Raw genomic sequence first — 27,184 nt, 5'->3', positions numbered from 1 at the left:
ATATTCACTCAGTAAAGAGGGGAGTGAGAGGAAAGAGGAAGAGGAGATTTTAATCCCCAAGAGGGATCCATGTCCTTGAGCTCCAGTGAGTTCACTGTGCAACACTGAAGCCTGAGTTCCAAAAGCCTCTCTCATCCATGTGCTGCTAAGTGTGGTAAAGCCCCCACACTTAGAGGGTCAGGAGGGACATGAAGGTTGCCAGCGCAGCACGACCAGTCTGCACCACTGTAATAAATACCAGGAAAAGACAGAAAATAAATTATTATGGCCCTTGCTTACTGTCACCAGCTTCCTTTCAAAGAGGAAACACTTCAGCAGGGAGTTGGATGAGTGTGCATGGCTAGTGCAATACCTGATTAGGGTGCCAGAAAACTCGGGGGTGCCGTTCTCTATAGCCTCAAATCCACTCTGCTTCAGAGGCTCACCCTGCCTTTCAGAAACATCTGGATCCTACCAAGGCCACCATTAATACAGGCAGATTCTCAATTAAAAGTAGCATATATAATAAAGTATATAAATATAAAAGTAGCATATATAATAATAAAGTAGCATATTTTTCCAAATACAATCCATTCCTTTTAATTTTTTCAGTTTTCTACCCTTCAATTACTTCTCTCAGTCACAATCCACAGATTCACTGGTGGAAATTCTTGTTTACAATACTGAAATCAAGATGCATGCTGATCAATGTCAGCGATGAAAAAGCAATTTTCACAAGATATACTTTGGAAAAAGACCTGTGTGATCTACTCAGAAGGTACTTTAAACAGAGGTCGTAGTGAAATGACAAAATATTAACAAATGTTTTTAAGTTGCTTAATGTTTCCATCAAAAAACGATACATTAGATCACCTGTGGCAGGAGTTCATGGGTGTTTTGTTAAGGAATTACAGCCAGTCAGGTGACAAGGAGCCAAGTGCATAAGAAATGGAGCAGTTATTAGTTGAACAGCCCAGAGCTATCTCAATTGACACGTTCAGCCAACGAAGTTCTTCTAGCAATTTCACTGCCCTCATGTCAGCGTTAGATGGCAGCAAACACCTGTAAGTTAATACAGGGCAGGCGTTCAGAATGCTGAACCTAGGTGACAACTGTGCAGTACCAAACCCTTCAAAGTGCAAATCCAGTTCCTGTCAGCCCCAGGTCCTGAGGAACCCTGAGAACCTCTACTTCAAAACAAGCGAAAAGCCAAACCAAACCAAACCAACCAACCAATCAAAATTTAAAAGAACACATCAAGTGCCATCCAAGGCCAAGCCTTAAAGTAAAGAACACACGTCTTAAAGTGACCTCAGATGGGAACTCCAAGGCCACCAAGTGATTTATTGACATCAGAAGGGCTTTGTTTGTCACTGCCTACAGTTCACTCCATGGCTGCTTATGTCTTCTGCCCCCTGCTCCTCACCCTCCTCCTGCAAAGATTGAGTTTGTCTAACTCCTACAACTACACGGCACTTCGGCATTACTTGCCAGAATTGTAGGATATCAAGGGTGGATTAAAATTAAACACGGCTGGCATATTTTCCTGATAAGAGAAAGAAACAGAATCATCTTTTGAAGTATGACACTTCACTTTTCTGTTGAATCATTTTTCTTAATTTCACTCAGCGGGTCACAGTGCAATCAGGTCACTGCAACACAAAGGTTACAGTGAAATAAGGGTGAATGATTGTAAGTGACTGCTGGTATTAAACATAACAGATTCAGCAGGATGGAAGAGGCTGACTGCATCCCATTACTTGACATCACATCCTCAGGGCTTTCACTAAAGGCTACTAAACATGTGGATCATAAATTATCATGTTTTATTTCCTGGATGGAACAACTCAGCTCTGCTGGAAAATGCAGGTGGAGGCATGTCAGCACTAGAGGGGGGCAGAGCATCACACCAGCTGAATACATAGTTCATTCCATTTGAAGATCCACAACTGGAAAAATCACTGGTCAGGGCAACAACTTAGGATTCCCAGACCTACTGAACTATTATGGCATAAGTGAATGCAAGAGAGCAATCTTTTTAGACGAGACAACAAGCAATCTAGTTCATTTCACTGATATGTGTCGCTACATTTCACTAGAATTTCAGAATTTCTGGGATTTAACTAACTAGACAACTAATTTTTTTTCTCATTTTGAGTTCCAGTACTTCTCAAGAGACATCCAAGAAGATAAAAATCTTAAAAATAAATCCCACCAATAACTGTGAATATTGTGAGATGGCAGAGATGCTGCTCAAGAAGGCAATGCACATTATGCCAATACATTCTAAATATCCTTTCAGGCAATAGGCCATTTTTAAAATTTTCATTTCAGTGCCTGACACAACTCATTCCCTGGGTTAAAACTCCAACATTAGAACACTAGAACATCAGAAACTACTAATTAAAACCAGAGAAAATTAGTAGAAAAAGGTAAGAATAAAACTGGTAGTATCCAGTAAGCACAGTGTTTTCATTCCATAAGACCAGTACAATCCATATGGAGTTATCTGTGAACCTACCTCCTTTCTGCAGCAGATAGATGGGTACAACATAGAGCGTCACATGCTGGATGTAATAAATCTCCATTTCAAATGGAAGCTGTGGAATAAGGAAAATATTTGTGAGTATTTTTCATCACTAACAACCAAGTTCCAAGGAACAATTCTCTTTCTGACCCATGACAATGCCTTCAGTCCAGTTATCTTATCACCTATGTATATTAACAAACATTAATGGTCAGTGCCTTGAAAGTGAAGCTAACCCATTCCATTCCCCTTAACACAAACACAGCGCTTTTAGTAGACAATTCCCAAAATTAGCCAGAAGCACAACAAAGAACGGATAACATAATATTGCTTTCCCTTTCTTTGCTGGCATAAATTACCAATCACAATGCAAAGCCCTCAAGTAATCAAACCAGAAACTAGGCACACCCCACAGCATAGAAGTCTTTCTAAAAAGAAAAGGTACTTGCTACCTTGTGACAGAACTCTATAAATGAGGTCTTTTATATATCTAAAAGTATATAAATACATATATACAAGCAATTACTGAGGAGGACTGTGCAAAAAATCGAAAGACCTGATTTATAGCAACCTGCATGCATGTACAGAACTGCTACGCTTAACCAAATACAAATTAAAATATAAAATGACCAGCAATTTATTGGTTTTAAAGAGAAGCTGCTTGTGAGAACAAGTTACCAGTGAATTAGATATTTCTCACCTGCTGCCAACTTTTGGGAAATTACAATTAGTCATTTGTGAGCTTATTTGAATTAGTGTAACTTCTAAGAAGCCAGACAGCTAAAATAACACTAAAAATAGCTTGAACCATAACTGTGTTTGAGGCTCTTAATCCAGACCCAACTAATTCTAGTTCTTTATCAGTTAGAAAAGGGGATGCAGTGTACTTGAAAGTTATTCCCATCTATAAGTACCTTAGCCTATATCTATTTATTACACTAAAGCAGCACATTTAAAATTGAACAAAACTGAACAGCAGTAGAAAACACTCAAAAATTCAGAATTCAGCTTCTTACTGCAGCTGACTTACAGAGATGAAAAGCCACACTCTCGCATTATTTTTCTGAATTGATAATTGGACAATACCACAAGTATGAAATCTCATGGGAATAATGAAAAGCCATTAGCCTTGGTTCAAATGCAGACTCGTTCTGTCACTCTACAGCCAGAAGGGAATTCAGACACAGGACCTATCACTGTGGCTTGTGTGTTGGGAAGCAGGGAGTGGGGAGAAAAGCCTTCCTTTTCTATGACTGTTCTGAGACACTGAAATCACAGCCTTGAAACTGAAACATTACAGAAATTTCTGCATCAACACAAGTAAAGAGAGGTTGAAAGAGAGTTCAGTTTTCTCCCTAAAAGCAAACAGTTGGTAAATGACACAGTGATCTTTTAAATTCAACTACAATTCTTATACCCTATTTTGAACGTAGAGTTGCTGGATTATGCAAGTCCTGGCATTTCCCCACTGGACACTGTCTGTCTTCTGATGGCAACCTCCAAGGTGGTCAGCCAGCTCCTGGGGGGACTAAGCTAAAACAACCCTCCCATACAATCTGTCGGGTTATTTTATTCCAAGTATTCTGTATCAAAACAAACATGAGCAAGGTAAGAGTATGCAAAAGCAAGAAATTCATGAAAATTGTGAGGCTTCCTGAATCTGAACCTTTCCTGCTGTCCTTCATTGAACAACACAGAGAGCAAAGTGAGGGAATTAAAATGGGGCTAAAGCAGTGTTCCTAACTGGAGAAAAAGCTGTACCTCTCCCTCTTCAGAAACAATTGCTCCTGATATAAACACCACAACATGAGGCACTCACTCCTGCCAAGGAGCATTCTCCATTTATCTGTGGTGTCAAAAGGGCTTCCACAGCCATGGAGTTGTGGGGATCTGTTACACAAACACTGTGCTGGGACACTCCTGAGAACAGAGTAACAGTTGTTATGCTGCAGTAGTGCTGACAGTATTTTTTTGTGTGTAAAACAAAACATCGTTTTCCCACTGTAAAAGATGATTTGTTCTGAAGCCTGGCTGATTATGCAAGTGCATTTCCTGCTATAGAGCTGCAGAGCTGCTGTACAACCAAGCACTCAAATTGTACAGCCAGGCTACAATAAACAGAAAAAGAAAGTTGTAATGAGCAACTAACTCACCTGGATCTTGTGCCTTGTCTATAAACGGTTTGTTTATAAACAAAAAGACTCACTCAGCATAAGCACCTATCACATGCAAGGAAAAACTGGAAACGAAGATAAGGCACAAGGGATCACCCATCAATCAAGGATTTAAATAATCTCTTTGTGAAAACAAGTAAGACTTCACATTCTAACTTAAACCAGCTACTGCCCAAAGAACAACAAGGCCTTTCCACGCACTGATCTAAGCTTTAGAAAAATCTCTTCAAGGCAGCAGTAGAGTGGAGCCCAGAAGTCAGATATTCAGATGAGGTCCCTGGGGGGGGGGGGCCCCCCCCCGGCGGGGGGGGTAAGGCTAATTGAGATTAAACACTCAGACACAGCAGTTGGTTTTCAGTGGGCTCACAGGTTAACACTTTGTTCTGTTTCCTGACCGTAGCACTCCTCCCTCTGTTAATTATTCATACCCGGGCTCAAGCACCGCACTTTGCAAGAGCTCCTCCTCCATCATTCTCTATAAAGACTGCAGAGTGTGGCAGAAAAGGAATAGAAGGAATTCAACTCTCAGACCCTGGTCTTTCCTGTGGTACATCTAGAACACAGCCTAATAAACACCAAATGTACTGTAGCAACCACCTTCTTAGACATTGTCACTAAATAACATTTAATGTGTTAACAGTTTAATGCACACAGCATGTGTGAGTGCCCAAACAGGCAGAAACTTTGGCTTTATCACCTACCAGCCACCCAAGCACAATCTCTCAACAGCCTCCCACTGTTCCTGCTGTTTCCCTTTGTGCCAGTTAGATTAAGCCAGTTCAGAGATGACAATGCTACCACAACCTATTCCATTTTGCTGTGCAGGCATAGCCATTACAGGCAAACTATTTAGTGCAGGGAATTATTACACTAACAATCAACAACAATACAGCAGCCAAAGATTGGAGCAAACACAGAATGCACTCAAAGGCCTGCTCAGAGTATGATTCTCCTCCTAACAGAGATGTAGAATGTGTACCTCTCAGGCAAAATAGTTCTAATAATAGAATATAGCAGCTTCTGGAAACATTAAAACTGCACCATCTCAGCCATGTGAGCTGACACCCATGTGTCCAACACCTTTGGGACATGTCCTGCTTTTTACTTTATCTATATCAACATTTTCAGGACATGAGCTTCCAAAAAATCCCCACTTTTAAGCCAATGAAAAGACTTCCCTTTAAAATTTGATTAATGCAACATGAAAGCTCAAGCAAACCCAGTTACTTTCCAAGTGGAGTCTTTGTGACAGTTAAATGAATTTACATGCATAGCCGGGTTATCAGGACCTACACTGTGTGCCATAGAATATAAATACAGAGTAAAAAGAAATATTTCTACTCCTGTGTATCCTATTATACCTTGCTGGCTCCCTTTTGGGAGCTTAACAAGCCAATTCCCTCAGCATCATCTTCTCCTTCATTTCTAAAAGGGTAAGAAGAACTCAGAAAAGCACGGACTGGACAAGGAACAGTTTTATCTTTATCCAATGCCTATTCCAATGCACAGAATTTAATTTCATTGGCACATGACAAATAATGTAGCAAACAACTGCAATATTTAGGTGCCAAACAAATACAAGTGAGTGCATCTGTTGCTTATGTCTGTTAATTGTTGGCACCTCAACCTCACGCCAAGGCAGGAAAATATTTTCTTGGAAAGAATAGACTGACCTCATCTTTCAGGTTACATTTTTTTGGACACTATCCCAGGTGCCTGTTATAGTCCAATGAGATTTTTAACGCCATAGTTTAGCATAGTTTGACTGAAAGATTAAAATAACAGAAGGTTGAAACCTTCTAGTGTAGTTTCAGTGAATATCTCAACTCTCCATTTCCACTTGCAATACACTACTATTTAAAAAGAATTTTGAAATTACTGAGGTTTTAAAAAAACAAATTAACAGATACATTACAAGAAAATGGAAACCATGAAATTATGCCAGAAGCTTCCACTTCTGATAATTTAACACTGAAGCATATTTACAAAAAGACATTTGCATTGCATTCAGTAATGTAACTGGTAGCAAAACCACGTGACCCTTACAGACCATGCCACAAAATGTAAGAGGTGTTCTGGAAATTACTTTGAACAAGTTAACATTTACAACCCAAATCCCGATACCCACTTAAACATCCATCAGCTGTTGAAGCAATGATTGTCTCTCATTCTGAATGACTGAATCAAAAGTTTTTCACTTAAATATTATAAAACCAGAGCAGCCAGCTTAGACAAAATTACTGAGGGTTGGGTTTTTTTTAATTCCTACTAGGTTTTAGGAGACATTTCCTACTTTCAGGACCATGTTGGTGTTAACAGCCACAGTGAGAGTTGTGGAGCAGAATGTGCATCTGCCATGAGAGGTTCTGGATTAAGGCAGTGCTGTACAACATCACCCACATTATCCTGTGCCAGAAGAAACAGGAAAAGTGAAAAGCCTGGCAAGCAGCTGTTACACCAAAAATACTCTAAGTTGTAATTATTCCAAAAATATTTACTCTTGGACATTATCTTTCGGCTCCTCTGTTCCCAACTACAGGGACAATTTTATAAGCAGTCTTTCTTGTTTAACCACCACTGCCCTAATATGAATGAGATCTGTGATAATGGCAGAGAAAATACAAGCTAATGATTTCTAAAATACTTCAACATTTTTTCCTTCAAAGGTTACCCAGACCAATTTTGTCATGCCTAAGGTTATACTTACTTAAAAACTAGATGGTTTTAAATACAAAATAAAAAGAGTTTTCCCTATCAAGAAAAGAACACTTGTTTTATTCATTTGTTGCCCCTTCAACACTACCAAGTTTTAATAAAATATAGTTGCAAACTGCACATAAGCATAAGTTTATACCTAATCTTATTTAGAAGTCAAGATTTGCTAATGGAGAGCCACCAACAAAATCTGGAATGGAGTCTGAAGCCCTCAACAATTTTGTTAATAATATTAATTCACCCTCTATTATGGACGTAGTTTGCTTAAATATAAAGTACTTTTGTCTGTCTTAAAACAGACGTTAAAATAACTGCAACAACAGGTTTTTACAGATAAGTCATGAAAAAAAAATTAAAAGCATCTAGTCATATGTGCATATACATATACACCCCCACTACATATGCATGAATAACAGCTCTTGAAACAATCCTTAGAAATACTTCATTTGACTCACACTCGAAATAGCTTTTCTTACCTTTAACTCTCAATGGCTTTAAGAATCTCACTAGGAACACCAACAGGCTAATTTTTTTGTCCAAGAGACTGAAGTTTTACAGCAGATTCGAAAACTTGCACAGGAAAAAAAAAAATCTGCTGTGCCTAATCTTAGGGGAGAGGGGATGACAGCCAACAACAACATTTGGCATTTTCCAGGCCTGAAGAATCTTACATTTACATAGAGTCTGAAAAGTCTGAAACTGAATTTTGACCACAGGCCACAAGGCTAACCTGTGAAAGCCTCTTTCAAAGCCATCAAGCTTTCCCTCCATTAATGGCTAGAATGGAACTAACACTCAATACAGCAGGGTTGTTTTTTCACACCAAGTTATAAAAATCCAAAAATCCAAGATGGGTGTTTTGGCTCCACTGTAGTGACCAGGAATCTACCACCTGGTAAAATGAATTTTAGAAGGCCAAGCAGAGCAAACATCTGACATCTCTCCAAAGATAATCTTTTAGAAATAAAAAAGGAGGAGGAAAACCACAGTACACTCACCAGGCGTGTATTCACAACAGGAAACAGCAATGCTAAGAGGGCCCCATTCAGCATATGCATCTGCAACCTTAGAAAAGAGATGGGATATTATTTTCACAGATTGAAATAAAATGCAATATTTTCACGTATTTTATGTAGTATCTCTTCAATAAAAGGTGGCAAGAAACTTTAAAACAGTTTTGGCTTGAATTTGGATTAAGTCACTATTAAATGCAACAAACTGGACAAAACCCTATCTTTAAATACACAGTTAAAGAATTTCCTAAAGTAGGATTGCTTTCTATAATGAGTTTTGGATTCCTAGAAAGCCTGGACTGCCCGTAATTCTGTTCATGATGCAAGCTGCTAAATAGTTGGAATTCTGCTGTTCATTTGTCCTCCAGAGCTTAAAATAGCATCTTTGATAAAGGGTTTTACGCCTCTTTAATGCTGTGCATGTACAAAGTAAAGATTCAAGAATTTGAAAGAAATCTCTTAAATAAAAGAATTACATTTATCAAAATGCAACAGCAAGTCCTAAGCAAAGCAGAAGGCAGGAAAGCAGTATTATACACTGTATTTTGTATAGCTTTCAGCCATCTTTTTCTGAACTACTGCTGGATCACAGGAACAGAAAATTAGTATCAGAACTGTTTCAGTCTACTTTACATCAGACACAAAGTAAAGAATAAACTGTCTCCCACCACTGTTTGTCAAACTCTTAGGAATTTAAAAGTAACTTGAGGGATCAAAAGGTATTACAATTTTAAAACAGATTTCCAAACATAATTTATATGTTGTCAAGGTGTTAGGAAACAGAAATACCCATTCTGAAAAACAACAAATATTGTGGCCTCCACTCTACAACTGGTCTTTAGCAAAGATTTCATGGACAGGAGACACACTTTTCTCTCTCTCCAAGATGGAGATGCATTAGGTCCTGAACAGGGTCTCTGTTCAGCATAATCTCTGCACAAAAAAGGAACAGCAGGGAAAAGCTGCAGAAAGACTGTCTAAGACATTTCCCTAGCATAATTTTTGCCTAGATTAAGACAAGGAAGGGCAGAGTTTAATCTCACAGTGGCAACTACAGCCATTCCCAAGTACCACTGCCCGGGAAGGCCTTGACCCTTCCCACAACACATTGGCTGCACCCTCAGTTGCACACTGGGCTCTGCTGCTGCAGCCCATCAGAGCCTCCTGCACAGCAGAGACCCTTGTGGTTCCTGAAGTTAGTAACAATATGCAATACTTTAGAAAAGACTGCACAGATCTGAGAAATACCCAGCCAAGCCAGTGAGAATTTGCTTTGCCTACTTAACTTTACCTAGCCATGATTCTGAAATCAGATGCAGACTGCCTGCATGGCCTTCAGCAAGGCCCAGTTACTAATTTCTACTGTGGATGGTAAAATGGTTTGAGGCCCATGACACAAATTACAGCAGCTCATACATTAATCTGCATTAACGCTACTGTTACTGAGCTAATTCCTGCTCAAAAGCCAGACCAAACCCACCAGTATACAAGAACCAAGGATAAGGGGCCAAATGTCATTATTTAAGCCCTGACCCTTTCCAAGGCGTCATTTTTCAATTCAACCAGTATGCCTTTCCAACTCAATATTTCACTTAGTATTTTATAACTTAAGCAGTGATTAACTTCTAAAATACATTGTGCAAGTAGACAGAAATACAGTAAGGAAGAGGTATTACCTGAAGAGAATCATTGCAGTTCGACATGGGGGACAGGCAAGAAGAAAAATCTGAAATGTTAGAAACAAATTTAAATTAATGACAGTGACCTCTTTTAGAATCCATTTTCTAAATCTTTCCTACCCAGTTCTGTATGCCACAAATCATTTCTTGCTAGAAGACATGTGCTACAGCAGAGCTGGAAAAGACTTTAAGTCTAACAAATTAAAAGGTCTCCCATTACCTACATATAAAAAGATTTAAGCAGTATGAGCAGCACTGAGGGTTCAGCTTCTGCCAGTGCCTACAAAACCAGTCAAATTCTAGCCAGTTGTTATTGGCATTATAAAAGGTCTCTCAAGAACCAGATTACTGTATTACCAATCTTCTTCTACAGCAGGTCCCTCAATCATGGTGAGGTCCTTGTAGTGCTAAATATCAGCATTTACAACAACACTGCCCTTCCCTTCACCAGTGCCAAAACCTCACACAGTAACTTTAAAAACTTCATATTAGCAAGTCTTACTCTAGATATGAGGAGATTTCAACATAAATGTTCAGTAATAAAAATTCTCTTTGTTTATGTTGTCCACTGCTGCAAAGACAACACTCTGGTTTACTGTTCAGTATTTCAGCAAAACATGGATCCCAGTTTTTACTGCTGCTCCTGAAATAAAGTCACAATACATCATTTCACAGCCAACCAACAAAACAAATTATCACTGAATCACTTCAAGTGATAACATTTGGAGATATGGTGGATATCAGATTGGACAATTCACCAAATGTGTTTCTTTCAAGTGTTGCAGGGCTGGGAAGAGGCCCCCAGTGGATACTGAAATTAATCACTACCAGACCATGTACTTGCAGCAAAAGAAGAAATGTTGAAATCTGGATCATACTACTGAGCCTCTTCATACACAAGGGGCTTCCTATCATTACTATACGAATAAATGTACAAATTGCAAATATTTTATTTCTGGGTCAAGCTCTTAATACACAGACATCTGTATGTTCCATTCAGGTCAGTCTCAACAGCAGCTTAGAACACAACACACTCAAATTGTTCTTCTCAAGTCATACAACACTCTAACAAAGGCACAGCAAGAAAGGCAGCAATTAAATTTAATGGAATGTACCTCAAGACATTTTCTTAGTGAATACCATTAAAATCCAATCAGAGTTTCTCTGAAGTCTTGCATTTAAAAAACAAGCAATCTCAACTCATTAGGGCAAGTTAAGGAGGAAGATAATATAACAGGTGCATGATTAGAATCAACTAATTGATGTTTTTCTATGCTAAGGGAAACAAAGAAGAAAAAAGTACATGCCAGAAAAATGTTATGAGAGCTCTGTATATCACCTTGCACGTAAGACCCATAGAGCTTCTGGGAAAAGTGTCTAGCTTATTATGCTTCATTATTCCATTGTTGCATATTTTGGAATAAACTTTGTTTACTAACTAAAGTTCCTTGAATTATGGACTATATTTTGCCTTCTTTGGAGACCAAAAATATCTTGTACCGCTCTCTTGTGATAAATATTTTTTCACATGCTACCTGCATGCACTAGTCAAACTTTTTAAATGCTTCATGTTGTATGTTAGCAAATGGAGATATGATACCTAGAGTCCCACCAGTTCATGTAGAGTTTTAAATCTGATTATTTTATCATTTCTCCTTAAATTCAGAAATCCAACAGGAGATACGTGCTACTGTCAAAACATAGTTAATACTTCCATTAAACAAATTCTGCTCTTCCAAGAGAGAATTTCATTTCTTTTTATCTCCTACATCTTTAAAAAAAAAAAAAAAACAAACTATAAACTGACCTTTTTTTCTGTATGAACAAAATAAACTATAAATATATCTTAAACACATTAGACCCTTCTTTTTCTAACACACTGCAGAGTGCTTCAACTACTACATGGTGGAGTAGAAGCTTCGATCTGAGTCTGGGTAATGTCTGAATGTCAGCACTGAGGATTAAAACAGTTCACATTTTAAAAGGATGACACTGTTACAAGGATTAAGATGGACATACCAATTTAAATCACTTCACTACCATAGAGACAGGCAAAGAAGAGAATAAGATTCACAGCTGATTATTTTTACTTCAACTCTATTGAAAGAAACAGTTTCAGAAGCTGATGAGGGGAAAAATAAATATTTAACATTTTTAAGCATGAAAATCCCTCTGTTAAAGGGATCTTTCAGAAAATAAGCCTGGCTTCCATTTTTTATGACAGCAGAGAAATCATAATGAGAATGTTTATGCTAAAAGTTTAGGATCATGGAATAGATATTCAAATACTTCAGCTCTAGCAGTTTAATATCAACACTTTACATCTGTAGATACTTGCCATGATAAACAAATCTCAACCTCTTAAAGGAAAATTTTAGAGGACACAATTGTATCTGATTTTCAAAGATCTGTATAAAATGTGTCATCATTCAACTCAGAGTATCAGCAGTCTTAAACACACAGTTCACAGCAGACAAGCTCATAAGCTCCAACACAAGTGTTCCCACACTGATCCCATAATCCTACTACTTATCACTGTCATACTGGCAATTCAACCCTTTGCCGTGCAGGAGGGAATAGCTCTGTTCCATAAACCAAAGAATCCTGAGTTAAACAAGCAGTAGGGCTGCGCAGAGCTCCCAGCCTCTGCTCTCCTGCAGAACTCTTGAGTTTTGAGGCCCTGGGGTTCTCAGAGCCCCCAGCCCAGCTGGCAGAGCTCCAGCAAACACCGGCAGTGTGTATGGTAAAGAACAATGAAAGGGGTTCTCCTTGCCCAAGACAGAATAACTCAACTTTCAGTTTAGAAAAAACACTAGGAAACAACTTCAATGTCCCCTCTTCTTCTGTCAGATCTGTCACCAGTTATATTTTCACATTACAAATGAAAGAAGAACAAAAGAATTAGCCTGAAATCCAAAATGTACAAAATCAACTATTTCAGACAGGAAAAATAAACTACAAAATATACATTGTCTGATAGGCTGGATTATGAGCATAGTTCTGACCACTGCCTTCCCCTTTCATCTCTCACAAAAAAAAAGTTACAGAATATCTTCCACACAGGGATTAATATCTGTAAAAAACTGCAGGCTAGTGGGTGTGAGAGAAAGAGAAAGTACAAAATCGTGTGTGGCACTGAGGACATGCCAAGATAAGAAGTCCTAAATGGGGACAATACTGTGAGTCAGGATGGCTGAGTCTTTCAGAAGCACAGGACCAGGAGATTCTACAACTGTTCTCAGGCAGTAAACTGCAAACAATCTCCTAACACTGCTTAATCCACTGTGAAGTTCACTTCAACCTTGAGGACCCAGATGAAAATGAAAAATCTGAAATTCTGCCACCATGCTTAACAATTGCTCTGCAAGACCGTAAGTACAATTATCCGTCCCTGTGGGAAACGTTTCTGGCACAAAGAACTGCGTGGCCAGCACTGCCCTGCATAAGCCCAAAGACAAAGGTCACACCAGAACACATGATGGATCAGCAGGGCTGGAGGGTCTGGAGACACCAGTGTCCAGGACAGCACTGATTAACTATTACTTCCTTGAGACAAGAGCTTAGGGACACTGAACTCGTGGTTGGTCTGAACTAATGCAGGATTGGGCTGCTAATCATTTCTTGCACTTGAAGCATTACATGTGCAGCAATTATCACATTAATTTGGAGATATCGGTGGTTTTGATAATTTTGTTATGTTAATATAGAAATCATTTTATTCAAACAACCTGCTTTAAAATTTGCACATCTGGACTTCAGCACTGGGTAAGTGCACCAGTTTTAAAAAGTGGAAAAAAGAACACAAACCATCAAACATGGCTCGTTTCCTATTTTAAATTTAGCTGCACTGCTAGATTGAAGCCAGTAGGAAAGGAAAACACTTTTCTTGTTCTATCATTACAGTTTTTTAATCAAACAGTCCCTCTACAATACATCTGTAGTCAGCTACTACCTACAGTAGCTAAAATCTACAATGCCAGAATGCCTGCAAGCATTTTTCCCATGGATTATGAACCATGACTTACCAAAAACAGCTTATGAGAGACTGTGGAACATGCTAGATTTGTGTCTAGGAAAATTCTCAGAAGCTGACAAGAACATATGTATGTAGACACATATATTATGTTACAGGTTCCAAAAGCTTTGAGACCATTTCCACAAGTTTTGTCAGCTGCAAATTTTCATTTGCCTAATATTTCCTAGTTTCTTTGATATGTTAGCATGCCACATTTCACCATTAGTTGTAGTAATCAACATTTCAAAAATAAAAACTAGTAAAAATCTCAAGAGCTGTTCTCCAAAGATATACAAAATCTTTTGTTCAAGAAGTGTAAAACAGCAATACTCTCTCTGAAGAAAAATATCTCTTCAAATATATATTAATTGAATGTTATTACCTCGCTCCAGGCGTTAAATTGGGAGAGCTCACTGACTTGTTTGTTTAGTCCTATGAGTTGGCTGGATCTCCTCTCTTCTTTTACTCCAGAACATTTCAAATCTCTACAAAATACTACATGTAAGAGCTCCCCTCAAAAGTATTTTAATTTTGACACTAATTTTCAGTCAGTACACTGAGGCAGAGAGTGCAGTCATAACCTGTCATGAAAGGCTTTTCTTCTACCAGTCCTAGCCCTGCTGAGACAGAAACATGCATAACAAAGATCATCTTGTTTGATCAAAAACCTAAAGAGACAAAAGACAATTCAAAAGGTAGCGGGGAAGAACAGAGCAAGTCACACAAGTACAACCATTCCAGACGAAACATCAGAGCAGCACTCGTGGGATCAATGGGAACACTTAGAGATGTCTGAGTAGTTGCTGGCAGAAGACAGCTGAGCACACTACCCCTAAAACCCCAGCACCTGCAGCACATATTTCATTTACCTTTCAGAACAGCAGCTTGTCTGTCCCTGAGCAGCCTGTTTGATTTAGTATTTCCTTGCAGCAGACTGGAAACACATCCTTCTTTTCAAATATTTCAGTCATGATCACTTAACCAGATCATAAATTGATTGGTTTACTCTTCCATTTCAAAATGAAAACTTGAAGAGGTTATATTTCAATTTCTAGTGGCAATATTCAGAGTGATGCGAAAAATTCATGGAAACTGGATTCATCCAAAACTGGAATGAATTTAAAACCAAAAGGAACAAAAGAGATAGAGACAGACTTTAATAAATTTGCATTCAAGTACAAATTTTCACCCTGTTAGGTCCATCAAAGAACTCTCCAGAGCAGAAGAGATTAAAAGGTATGTTTAAAAGGCTAAGATACAGTAAAGTACACTTACCTCAGGGTCCTAAGTTTAAGTGTACTTTACTGTACTTGTGAAAATCATCCATTTTCCCTCACAATAAGGCAAGGAAGATCCAAGCAGATGGACAATTTAAAAGATGTAAAAGATTTTGTCAATCAACTCTAAAATTAATTTTTAAGTAAGTTCAAAACAATCATTCCATCATTTATCAGAAGGCAACAATTTAACAACTCCATCATGCAGCTTTGAGTCAACATTTCTTTCTGTACAAACCATCAAGTCAGCACAGAACATCTATCACTTCAAAGCCATCACTTGCCTTCTAAAAGGGAATTTAAATAAAAATAAAAAATCATAGCTGTGGTTTGACAAGTTCAGACTGCTAAATCTGGGGAAAAAAGGAAGAGATACCAAAAGATGTTACATTCTAAATAGGAGCAAGTTGAATGTATTTAATATTTTAGCATAAAAATCACCACTGCCTTACTGCAGCTGTCAGACAGGTTCAGGGATTAATGTGCCCTGTGTTAATCTCGTGCTAAGGATACTCATGATTCAAAGCAACACTGCTGGCAGAGCATTAAGAAATACTACAGTAAAAGTAGTTTCTGTGTTACATAAACCAGACTCTGGAACACAAAGAGCTGCCTGTCCCTGCTTCCCTGTTCTACCCAGGGATGGAAGTGTAGCAAGCTGAACAGCTTCCATCCTCTGCAGTCTAATGTATTGTAAATGATATAAGTTCATTGGGACATTCTAGACTAGTCTCCCCTTGTACAGGCTTAGTTTGTTTACTCAGCAAACCTATATTCACCTTCTTTCCTTTTAGAGTCTTAGGTGAAAGATTTCTAGACTTCTCATAGTTTAGGACTAATTATTAACATATGACTCAGGTTTTTCTATGAGTGCATTAGAATTAGCTATCATACCTTAGGAATTAGTATTTCAGAGGTCACTGAGGTTACTTTTCCTTTTTCTCTAACTACTGTCTGCACCTAGTAGTGGGTTACTTCATTCCCCATTCTTAAATCAGTGCTTAAACAAAACCTGACAATTAAAAACATATCTGAGGTAAAGGAACAAAGAGGCTGAATTTTAAAAAATAAATTCGTAAGTCAAATATCTTAAGAAAATTTAATTTACACTGAATTTAGATTAACTTGCATCTCCATCTGTCAGTGACACATAAGTTCACAAGAAGATTCTCTCGTGCATATTCACTTTTGTTACTTTTCCCCTGAGCAGGATGTTTTGTATCCATTCCCTACAGAAGCAAAATCATCATAGAGAAGTCCTGCTCTACTCTGCCTCAAGTCACCATCACCTTTTTTTCTCATCACAGTTCAAAATTCTTCATTTTGTAGGATTTTACAACAGAAATTTGTAAAAACACAAGATGGTAAGTAACTAATAGCCTTACTTCAGCCAACTTTTACCAACAGAACAGTAACACAATCCATAAAAAGCTAAGACATACAACATTGTATTCCTGATAATTTAAGTTGGCATTTCCACTAACCAACAAAGTATTACAATACAAACCATTAAATTTATTTGACATTAATTACTTGGCTATCTGAATAAACATAAACCCTCACCACATCAATCTAAAGCCCTGAGGAAGTGCCACCAGAAACATGAGTCCCATTGCACTCTGCAGGTTTCAAATTCGTGGCACAGAACTTGTTCCTGGTGAACACTGACACGGTTCAATTTGCTGCAGGGGATGTGGCTGGTGCAATCATCTGTGACTGGGAGCATCAACACTTACAGCAGGGCAAGGAGACAGCAAACAAGGGCTTCTTAGACAAGAAATCATGAGATGAAAGACATCCCAGTCCCTGGAATCAATAAGGTGTCCAGTGTGGGTACTGCTGCTGTTTTCATTCACCACTGCACTGAAATTCCTAATGGCCTCAGGCAGCTACTCCTGAAACATCAGTTCAAGTTACCAGCAAACAACCTACACGGAATGGTGTGTGGAACTGCCAAATAGGATAAAAAAGGCATCCTAAAAATATATTACAGCCAGCAGCAATACATCATAACACTGGATAGCATACTGAAAAAATTATTAATAGCTCTGTTCTAAAAAAAAAAAAAAAAATCTAAACAGAAGAAAAAAGAAACAAAATAGGCCTTTATCTCCCTAGTAAGTTGCTCAAACTACATAAGTCACACTTCGAATGATAATTGCTTTAAATCTGTGATGATCTCATCAAAACAAACCAATATCTGGTTACCTAATCATTCATCTAGTGGCCTTTAGATGATAACACTCAGTGTAAATATTTGGGGTCAGAGAAAGTTAAGCTTTTTCATCCACAGTTTCCAATCATGCAGTTCCTGCTCCTGTTTAGAGAGCAAGATATCCCTTGTCAGCTCCACACTTTTTATATTCTTTTCTCCTAAGAATATTCAGAATAAATGAGAGAATTATCTAAGAATGCATTACAGCCTTAAGCACAGCAGTATTTCCAAGTTCTAGCAACTTCAAAACAAAGGCTTAACCAAGAGCTTTAGACTGCAATTCCTCAACTAGAACATTCACCAGCACCATGACATGTTCCTGTAGTCCCTGTCACCTGGACTAAAGCTTAGGATAAAGCACCACTGGCCAAATCTTGTTTAAATGAAAAAGACGTCCTCAAACAAAGAAAACTGAATCATGGCCTTAGGACACATTTGCTAAATTTTTTAATACTAAATAAAAAATTACTCTTATTTCTGACTAAGAATCCCTGCCTTGCCTCATACTACTATTTCCCCCTTTCTCTACTATATGCTGCAACTGACTAAAAATAAACATAATGGTGAAACAAATTATATACAGTGTTAAAACTATCACAGAAAAACTTTTCCTCAGTCCTATATGTAATTATGTAATTATTACATTAACGGCAGTATCAGTAAAAGCCTCTAAGCTCCAGTTGACTGGTTTTTAAATACAACAAAATCATCACTAAAAACTAAATTGTAAAATTGAGAAAAAAACCTGACAGTTCTGGGAACCAGGGGCAGATTAAGCTATCCAAGCATGTCCTGGTGTTCTGAAGGCCAGGCCAATGGTTCTGGAGCACAGCAGACTTGGGATAAAGGAACTGATGGATTGTCTCCTGAGCTGTCACTTCCTATCTGTGTCCCTGAGGCTGCTATCATCTTCCTGGAAGGAAAATGCACTCTTCTGCAAGAAATGAGGCTTGCCACCTAGAAACACTGGTGCTTTCAGTGCTTTAATTCTTCATTATCTGCCCTTTTTCACCACACACCAGCATGAATTTCCTCTCTAGCCATCAGCTGTAAGGGAAAGCATCACAAGTTAACTTGCAGCTGTAAAAAGAAAGACTTCTGTTCAAAGACTTACATTTTGAAAAATGTATATATATTCATAGGAAATTTTGTCCCCTTAATTCAAGGTTTTGAAGAGACAGAATATAAAAAAAATGGACACAACTTAACTGGTTCTTCCAAATATTACAAAGCATTTAGAAACTGTGTGCGCAAATCAAAAGGCAAAAAAAAAAGGAGGAAGTAAGTAATTAATTAGATATATTTTGGGGCATATTCCCAAATGATGCAGAATTCAGTCAAGCTATGTTTATTACGTAAGTTCTGAAAACAGCCCATTGTTTCCAAAAAACAGTAACCTCTTTTGCAGAGGACAGGAAGGATCCAGGTCTCTAAAGAAGCCAGAACTTGAAATAATGAACACAGGATTTAGTATTTACTGAACTGCAGATGCACCTAGCACTGGTTTTATTAATGCAAACATCAGACCAGGATCACTGGATGAAACCGGTACTTCTTTCCACCTATTGTTTCACCTTTAAGTTTACTTCTCTTTGCCTAAAAAGATCACCAAAGCAATCATCCAGCAGAACAGGTGTTTCCTAAAACCACATTTTCTTTATTTCAAACAAATGTCAGTCCTTAACTGGCTGAAGTGCAATAATTCACTAAAGAACTGGAAGAGAATTACAACTGAGCAATTGAGAATTTACCACTGAGAAATTATTCTTACAAAACTCTTTCTAAAAATGAAATAAAATTACAAAATTTATTTTAAAATTGGTATTAAATCAGCATTCTGGAAGAAGGCCTAGACAAACTAAAGTCAAGTTCAAAATCTACAACAGTTTAAAAGAAGGACTACTGTACCTATCATTTTAGGATTAGACTACAGTCGTGTTTCTGCCACTTCCTTAAACAAGGTTTCAACAAACTTATACACACACAGTTTAAACTTCTACAGACTGGTCAGTCACAGCCTACAGTGTTTAAAACTGAAGATCTTTTTAAAAAGAAAAACATTATAATAATCATATAATCATTAAGGTTGGAAAGGACCTTTGAGATCACTTCACCCTACCAGTGTTACCTACAACCTCTGCTTTGGATGGCTTTTTCCTTACTTTTTTTTTTTTTTGTTACAAATTTCTCTTTTGCAATACAGACTAATTTTAGCTCTGGCTCCTGTCTACACTTAATCTTAATTGCCTGTTAACTCCAGCTGGGTGTCTTCAGGACATCAAGAGACACCTGTGTTTACTCATTTGCATTAAGTTATCTTGATTGTCAAGAGCAGGTTGCAAAATATGTGTGTCAAACTACAAACTGGGGGTACAGGAACAAATAATGGAGAACCAGTTTTTGATATAAATTCTAACTGCTCCTTCACTAAATGTGAAATGAAGAACTGCTACATGAACACAAAGGTCTTGATTGAAAAGTAAAAAAAAAACCAATTTAGTTTAATGAATACAGAAGAGATAAAGAAAATCTGTTTGAAATCATTGGGTCTGACATTGCAAGACATTAAATTTTCCTTTCACATCACTAAAGCAATGCTCATAGAGAGACACAACACTTATGTACACTTCTCAACAAGCACACTGGCTTCTGATAAAAGTCTCCTTCACAAAGCTTGTAAAGAAATCAATAGTGCTGTATTTGGCTCTCGAGGGAATCCTCCCTCTTACACTGTTCAATCAGAAACTTCAAAGACTTCCTTCACATAGTCAATTTCAGTAACACAATGATGTGTCCTAAAATACTAGAAAGGATTAACATCTTGAAAAATATAACACCTAGTTCCTTAAACATAAGCTGATTTTGGTTTCCTGCTATGGAAAGGCAACGATGTTTTGAACAGCCTAGGGATTTAATGTTTCCCTTTTATGCCAGGTCTGCACCCGCATTGGCCCAATCACATCCCCAGTCCTAAAAGAAGAGTGGTTTGTGGCTTGGTTTTGTTTTCTTTTTTAACAGAGGTATTCAAATAATTTTCACAAAGACCATTTTTTATGTAAAGAAAGAGTTCAATATGAATTCCTTCACAGACTTCTCCCCTTGCTGCACCACACACTAACTACACACCATGCTCCACAAACAAGCCCCAACCCCATCCCACAGCTGCCAGAAAAACCACACCAGCTTCCATTCCCCTTTGTTACAAAATACATATAATTTTTTAAGACTTGAAGGATTTCTCTCTCAGCGATGCTGCACTCAGGACACTGGTGAAGAAACACCCTTCTTCCTCCAAAAGCTATGCAAGAAGCCAAAACCCAGAACAGGAAATGAGTACCACTGCTTCTAGGCAATTCAACCAGATGACAGGATGGCAACAAATTCTGGGAAGCTGATTAACCACGAGACCTGTTGAGGCAGTTGAATACATTCACTTGATCAACACTTCATCCTTGCAGTGACGCATCTAAACTAGTTTATGAAAAGACTTGAACACAGGTTGGCATGATAGGCAGAAATTAGGTGCACCGGGTCAAAACAGACTCACAGTAGCCATTACATTACACAGTTTTGTCTGCCCAAATGCACACACATCTAACTTCCATTTTACTTTGATCTCATTTCAGTCTTAAGTCCTTTAAGAGCAGGACTTTTGCTTTTATGCAAAGAAAATCTGAAGGATAATTTTCAGTTCCAAGTATTTTTGGCTCAGAGCCCAGTCTTTGTTGCTGAGGTTAAACAGCCTCAGCTGAAGAAAATGAAAACAGAAGTAGAGTGAAAGAAGAGACCTTTACCAACAACTACTGTTGGCTTCCCTTTGAAGTGATCTTGATTCTTGCAGCATGTTTCATCTCTTCACCTTCTACTTTGTTCCTTCTATTATTTAGACACAGCAGCAGGATTATGTACAAACTGCTGCAAGAACAGAAGTGAAGGACAAACTATATTTTCATGTATTTCATCTTACAAATCTGTTACCCTCAGCAAATTCAGGCTAGAAAAACAATGTTTTCAAGATTCCAACTATGTATTACTTGTCTGCTGGTGGAGATCATTGACTTTGTATCTAATCCTTTTTCTCTGCTGAAAGACGTTGATTTTGCCATTATTCTCTTTCTCTATATTAAGCCCAGGCCTACTTATAATACATCTTTTTGAGGATGAAGGGGCAGGACTTCTACATTTTGCTGATATGCCCACCTTCGCAATTTCATAAATGCTGGAACACCATTTCTAATGCGTAATTAACATAGGATTATTTTTAGAAAAACTTCACAATTAGTCAAAAAGAGATTCAGAAATGGCAATGCCTGACTACAAAGCTTAAGTCTCCATCTCCCTTTCAGGGGTCATTGTTGAAAGAGGTGAACAGAACCGGCTCCCCCAGCTTTGTGTAAGCATTTAGCTGAATACTTATCGTTAACATCATAACATAAAGGCAACTAGGCTTTCAAATCCAACTGTTAATATATCCTCACCTCTTTTCCAGAGAATTAACAGAAACATTTCTCAGTTAATTTGAGTATTGCCTAGAAGTGGAATGTAACTGTACTATTTTATTTTAATTATTTCTACATAGTTCTTGCATAACTTCACTCCCAATACTGACTGACTGATCACACAGCAATCCTTATCGCTTCACGAGAAGGAAGAGTCCTGTGGTGTAAACTACTGAGCAAACATGGCATCGCGGCCTAGGAATTTACATAACCTACTAATTAATTTCTGGAACTGTAAATTAATTGCTGTAAAGGTCTTGAATATTGCTGTTGCAGCTTGTTTCCCCACCCACCCTTGAAATAAAACCCAGCTCCCTCAAACCACTGGTACAACCAGAAAGGATGTTTCCCTTCCTTTTAGGAAATGCTCTCCAGGTGTGAATCCAAGAACTGCCTTGATGTGATTCAGCCCAGATAACCTCACATGCTGCAATGGGAGACCCAGAATAGCACTGATTTGATTTTCATCTTAGACAGACATTGCTATCATGGCAAGTTTCATGAAAGCCTTTTTGATATTCTTCGATTAATTCTTGACCTTAAATTTTTTAAGCTATTCAGTGTTGAGGGTACAAAATTAGCAAAATAATAATATTTTTGACATCTCCCACACTCCTTACCAAGCTCAGTGAAACTGATAGTTAAGTACATGCATAGTACTATTAACAAAGACAACTTATAAGCTTTAGATAGCCCCGTTCAATAATTGTTTGTCTATGTATAATTATTTTGAAATCTACACACACTGCACATTATTACACATCAACAACCATGCCACAAGTCATTAAATGACATGGTTTATCCACACATATTAGGCCACAACAGTTTGTTCACCCCATGTATGAGAAACAGGTAACACCTGTTTCTATACTGTTCAGCCTCTAAAATTAGAAAGGTAAACCAACATTATCTGCACAATGAGTAATTTGTTTCTCCAACACCTTCACAAAATACAATCACACCCCCAGAAGTGACTTGCTTGAAAAAGTTGCACATAAATTACATAGCTGGTTTTGCATTAATCTTGTTTTCATTAGATTTGGTGCAAACTTTAGCACTGATGTCAGTGAAAAAAGCACCTTCTATTCTTGAAGCAAAGATCAGGCAAAGGCAAGTGATGAGAAAGCCTTAATTATTCACACTTTCAACCAGAGATTTGGACACTAGTTATAGCTACAATTTCACCTTTTCATCTGACTTGGGTTTTTTGATAGATTTCAATTCAACTGACTAAAAAGCCAAGTTTTAAAATATTTATACCAATTCTTGGCATTTGTAATTTTGCTAGGCACTTTTGGTCCACAAACCGACTACGGGAAAAAAAACCAAAACCAACTGTTTTGCAAGTACACCACAAAAGCAAACTTCCAGGTGACCCTGCACAAGCCTTACCTGCATCATGGTGACCACGTGGCAGGGATTCAGGAGGTAAATGACAGTCCTGGTGGCAAACTTGAACCCCACTTCCAGCCCAAAGACGAGGCAGACCAGCACCAGCAGCACGTTCTTGCCCAGGCTCTCCTGCTTAGTCTGGGGTTGCTGCAGCAGATTCTCCAGCTCCCGGACAGGCAGCTGTCTGAGCTTCCACAGGGACACGAGGATCTCCACGATGCCCACAGTGAGGAAGACCAAACTCTCCAGCAAGCGCTGCTGGCCGGAGAGAAAGGCGGCGCATTCCGGCCCTCCATTGCCTGCGAAGCTTGGGTCCACCCCGCCATACATCCAATCCAGGAGGTTGTGGAGGCTGTAGCGACACATGGCGGGACGGTGCCTCTTCTCCAGGAACAGGTAGGAGCAAGACGGAATCAAAGCCAAAATGCTGCCGGGCTGACGAAGCATGAAACGCCCAGATGCTCCCGCTGCAGCCCTTCAGTGCCAGGCTCCGGGAGAAGCAGGCAGCTCCGCTCGGGGCACGGGCAGTTCTGCACTTCCCTTCCGCTGCCCAGAGGAGTCCCGCGCGCATCAGCCTGAGGGGAGGCAGAGGCCTCAGCTGCACGGAGCCCGCTAACTCCAGACCCCCCACCCCGGGACCCTCCTCTCCCCGCCCGGCTCTGCCGCCCACCGCTCTCCCTTTCCTGCTCGTCCTGAGCTGCCCTTACCCCCGGCCAGCGCTGGGTCCGGCCCCCTCAGCCCGCCCCGCTGCCCTCCGCAGCCCCCGCCCGCGCATCCCCCGCATCCCCGGGCGCGGGCGCGGTACCTCCGCGGGCGGGCGGGTGTCAGGGAGCGGCAGGCCCGGCGCCCCCGGCCATGGCGCCAGCCCCGGCGAGGGACGGGAAGGAGGAAGCACCGCTCCGCTCAGTGGCAGCGCCGGCACGGCCGAGACTCCGGGCCCGAGCGAGCGGGCCGCTCCCCGCGGCTGGCCCGGCCCTTGCCCGGCGCCGTAGCATCACCCCACCGACGTGCCTGACTCACGCTGAAAAATGGACGGATCCCCCGAATTGGCTGCGCCCGGCCGCCCGCTCCTCCCTCCGGCACGGCTGTGCCCGCCTCTCTCCGCTCCCCACCGCCTCCCTTTGCTGCCGCGGCCGCTGCTCCCTCGGCGGTGCGCGCTCCCCGTCCGCCGCTCCCTCCCGCCTGTTGCCGCGGATTTCGCCCGGCTGCCCCCCTTCCTCCTCTTTTTCCTCCTTATCGCAGCTGCCCGCGGTTCGCCCCCTCAGTGCCACCGGCCGGGAGGGCGGCAAGGACCGGGCACAGCTCTGCACGCCCGTCCGCGCGGTCCTGTTCGCCGACCCGATAGGCAGCGACCTTAACTCGATAAACGAGTTTTTCAAGTGCCATTGCAGCAGATATAGGTAGGTCTGGCGAGGAAGGGACAAACCTGCTCGGGGCTCCAGCCCAGCTCTGGTCTGGACATGAGCAGGTGCCTCCAGCCAGGTGTGCCCAGTGCCGCACACAGGTGCCTCCAGCCAGGTGTGCCCAGTGCCTTGCACAGAGTGCAGACCCCACTTGTCTTTGTGCTTAGACGATTTACTGCCATGACTGAGAGACTGAGCCCTGTGCAGCAGCGTCCATGTTTGCTTCCTGATTTGTGACATTGTGAAAAGGTTGTATTGCAAATATGTTACTCTGTGTCTCAAAGGCAAAGGTCCGTGGAGATCCAGAGAGAAAGGGGATATTGTCAAGGTAATCAGAGCCAAGGACATCCCCTAAGAGCTGTCTCCTACAGATTTTATTTCATGTGACCCGCAACAGCACATCACTCTCCCCATCCTGATCATTACAGGGCTTCCTTTCTCCACAGGACAGCATTAGGACAGCACCATCACTGGCCAAACTGTTGAGCCTGAATAATTGAAAATAAAAGCTTAGTTCCACAAATAAGTTTGAAAAGACCAGTCAGATATCAATACTGGCTGAGTCAAAGTGATTTCTATATAGACATAGAGGCAGCAACACCTGGTCTGTAAAGCTGGAGGCAGTATGTCACTGTCATTCTGCTGTGGAAGAAATTACTCCCTTTTTGGGAAAGAAGGGGTCCCACCAGGCTTTTCCAAAATCTTCAAGGACTCTTTTCCATAATTTGAGCTTAATAAGAATTCTACAAAATGCTGGGGTTTCAGTCACTGCTCATTCATTAAAACACCTGTTGTTGATCTAAACCTGCAGCACAAAGTTCCAGCAAAAGCCTCTCCCATTAACTGGACACACACATACCTGCAACACACACCTGCTGCACTACACTGCTCCACAGCCTGAATACTCAAAACAAGCAGTTCAGCACTAACACCAATATTTGGCAGTTTTCTTCTTCCTCTGTTTCTAAGCCACAGGATTACTGCTCAAAAAGCACACAGTATTTTCTCTTGGGGTGTACCAATTGGATTACCTGCTGCCATGAACAACCTGGAACAGATCCATCTCCTTCCACTCCCTCAGTCACATACAAGAGGACAGCTACTACTGCTAGAAGCAATCTCAGGCAGTTTTATACCTTGTCTCTGCATTTCAGTCTCTCACCTTTGGCAGTGTCTAGGGTCTGTTTTCTCTGACTTCTTTCCTGAGCTTATCTTTGGTGAAGTGAAAAACCCTTTCCATTAGAACAGCAGTTCATTGTAAGGTGCTGATATTTCAGGTGTAGTGATTTCTTTAGGATATGGCCTACCCTCAAGAATATGAGGACTTGGTTGGGTGGTTTGGAGTTGTTGTGGTTTTTTTAGAGACTGCCAGTGAAGAATAACTGGCTGAACACATAAAAGTGGGCAGTATTTTGCTCACAAAAAAAAAGAGCATTTGCAAAATGACAGCTTGTTGTCCATTGAAGAGGAAGGAAAGACATCAGTTAAATAAAGACAGATGTCATGAAAGCTAAAGATTTAAGCAATCAGTAGTTAAGATCTCATAGGAGGGAAGTCTAAGAAAGGAGTTAAGAAAAGGAATTATGCTTTAGAAAATAATTCAAAGGGCCATTTATCCCAATTGTGAGTAGAACAGAAATAGCAGTAAGCTTAGCTTGGCCACATCATGAGGTCTCTATTGACCTTAAGCACATGAAAAAAATACAAAGGAAGATGGGTCAAATAACTAAGAACAAGAAAGAAATACTTTAAAAATTATTGCTGCAAAACCACTGAACTGTCAAGAGCTACCAGATAAAAACTGCTCTTTACATATATTTGTACTAAGAAGGATATAGAGAAATTATTAACCCCCTATTCAACAGAGAAGAAAATCTATCAACAAATTATGAAGAAAGCTAAAGGGATTGGTGCCTCTGTTGTATTAGACTTACAAAAACGATCATGCACAAGCAGATAGTTGGCACTGGTGATGCTGAGAACAAAATCATCTCAGCCCAGAGCAGGTAAAGAACAGATAAGGAGCACTCAGATGAACCAAATATTTTCAAACAGTTTGAGTCTAGTGAACATGATTGAAAGACAGTTGAAGAATTAAAAAGGTGAATGAGATGCTGGAAAAATAGAAGAGGCAACTGTAAATTGCTGTTATCAGAGAGGGGGTGGAGCCAGAGAAATACAGCTCAATTTAAGCGTTACTAACTTAAATTCATGAAAAAATCCTGGAACAAATAAACCTCACAAACTATTATTAGCACCTAGATGATAACCAGAGAACAACTTCAGTCAACATGGA

The 27,184-nt window shown here is 39.8% G+C and overlaps 1 protein-coding gene across 1 annotated transcript in view; it reads right to left on the bottom strand.

Moving 5' to 3' along the window:
• The window catches only part of TMEM164 (transmembrane protein 164), a 37,184-nt gene extending 12,660 nt beyond the window's left edge, over positions 1-24,524 (bottom strand). The window contains exons 1-5 of the mRNA XM_042029069.1: positions 24,291-24,524; positions 23,486-24,060; positions 10,085-10,134; positions 8,394-8,460; positions 2,501-2,579 (exon numbers count right to left, since the gene is read on the bottom strand). Coding sequence (XP_041885003.1) covers positions 2,501-2,579; positions 8,394-8,460; positions 10,085-10,134; positions 23,486-23,932 — 643 coding nt within the window. The 5' untranslated portion in view covers positions 23,933-24,060; positions 24,291-24,524. The remainder of the gene's footprint in view (positions 1-2,500; positions 2,580-8,393; positions 8,461-10,084; positions 10,135-23,485; positions 24,061-24,290) is intronic.
• Between the last annotated feature and the right edge of the window lie 2,660 nt (positions 24,525-27,184).

Source organism: Corvus kubaryi, unplaced genomic scaffold, assembly GCF_017639235.1.
Source record: "Corvus kubaryi isolate FWS band 111438036 unplaced genomic scaffold, C.kubaryi_AGA036_p1.0 130, whole genome shotgun sequence".
Taxonomy (NCBI): Eukaryota; Metazoa; Chordata; class Aves; order Passeriformes; family Corvidae; genus Corvus; species Corvus kubaryi.
The sequence above is the reverse complement of the archived record's forward strand: the minus strand, read 5'-3'. Positions and strand labels throughout refer to the sequence as shown.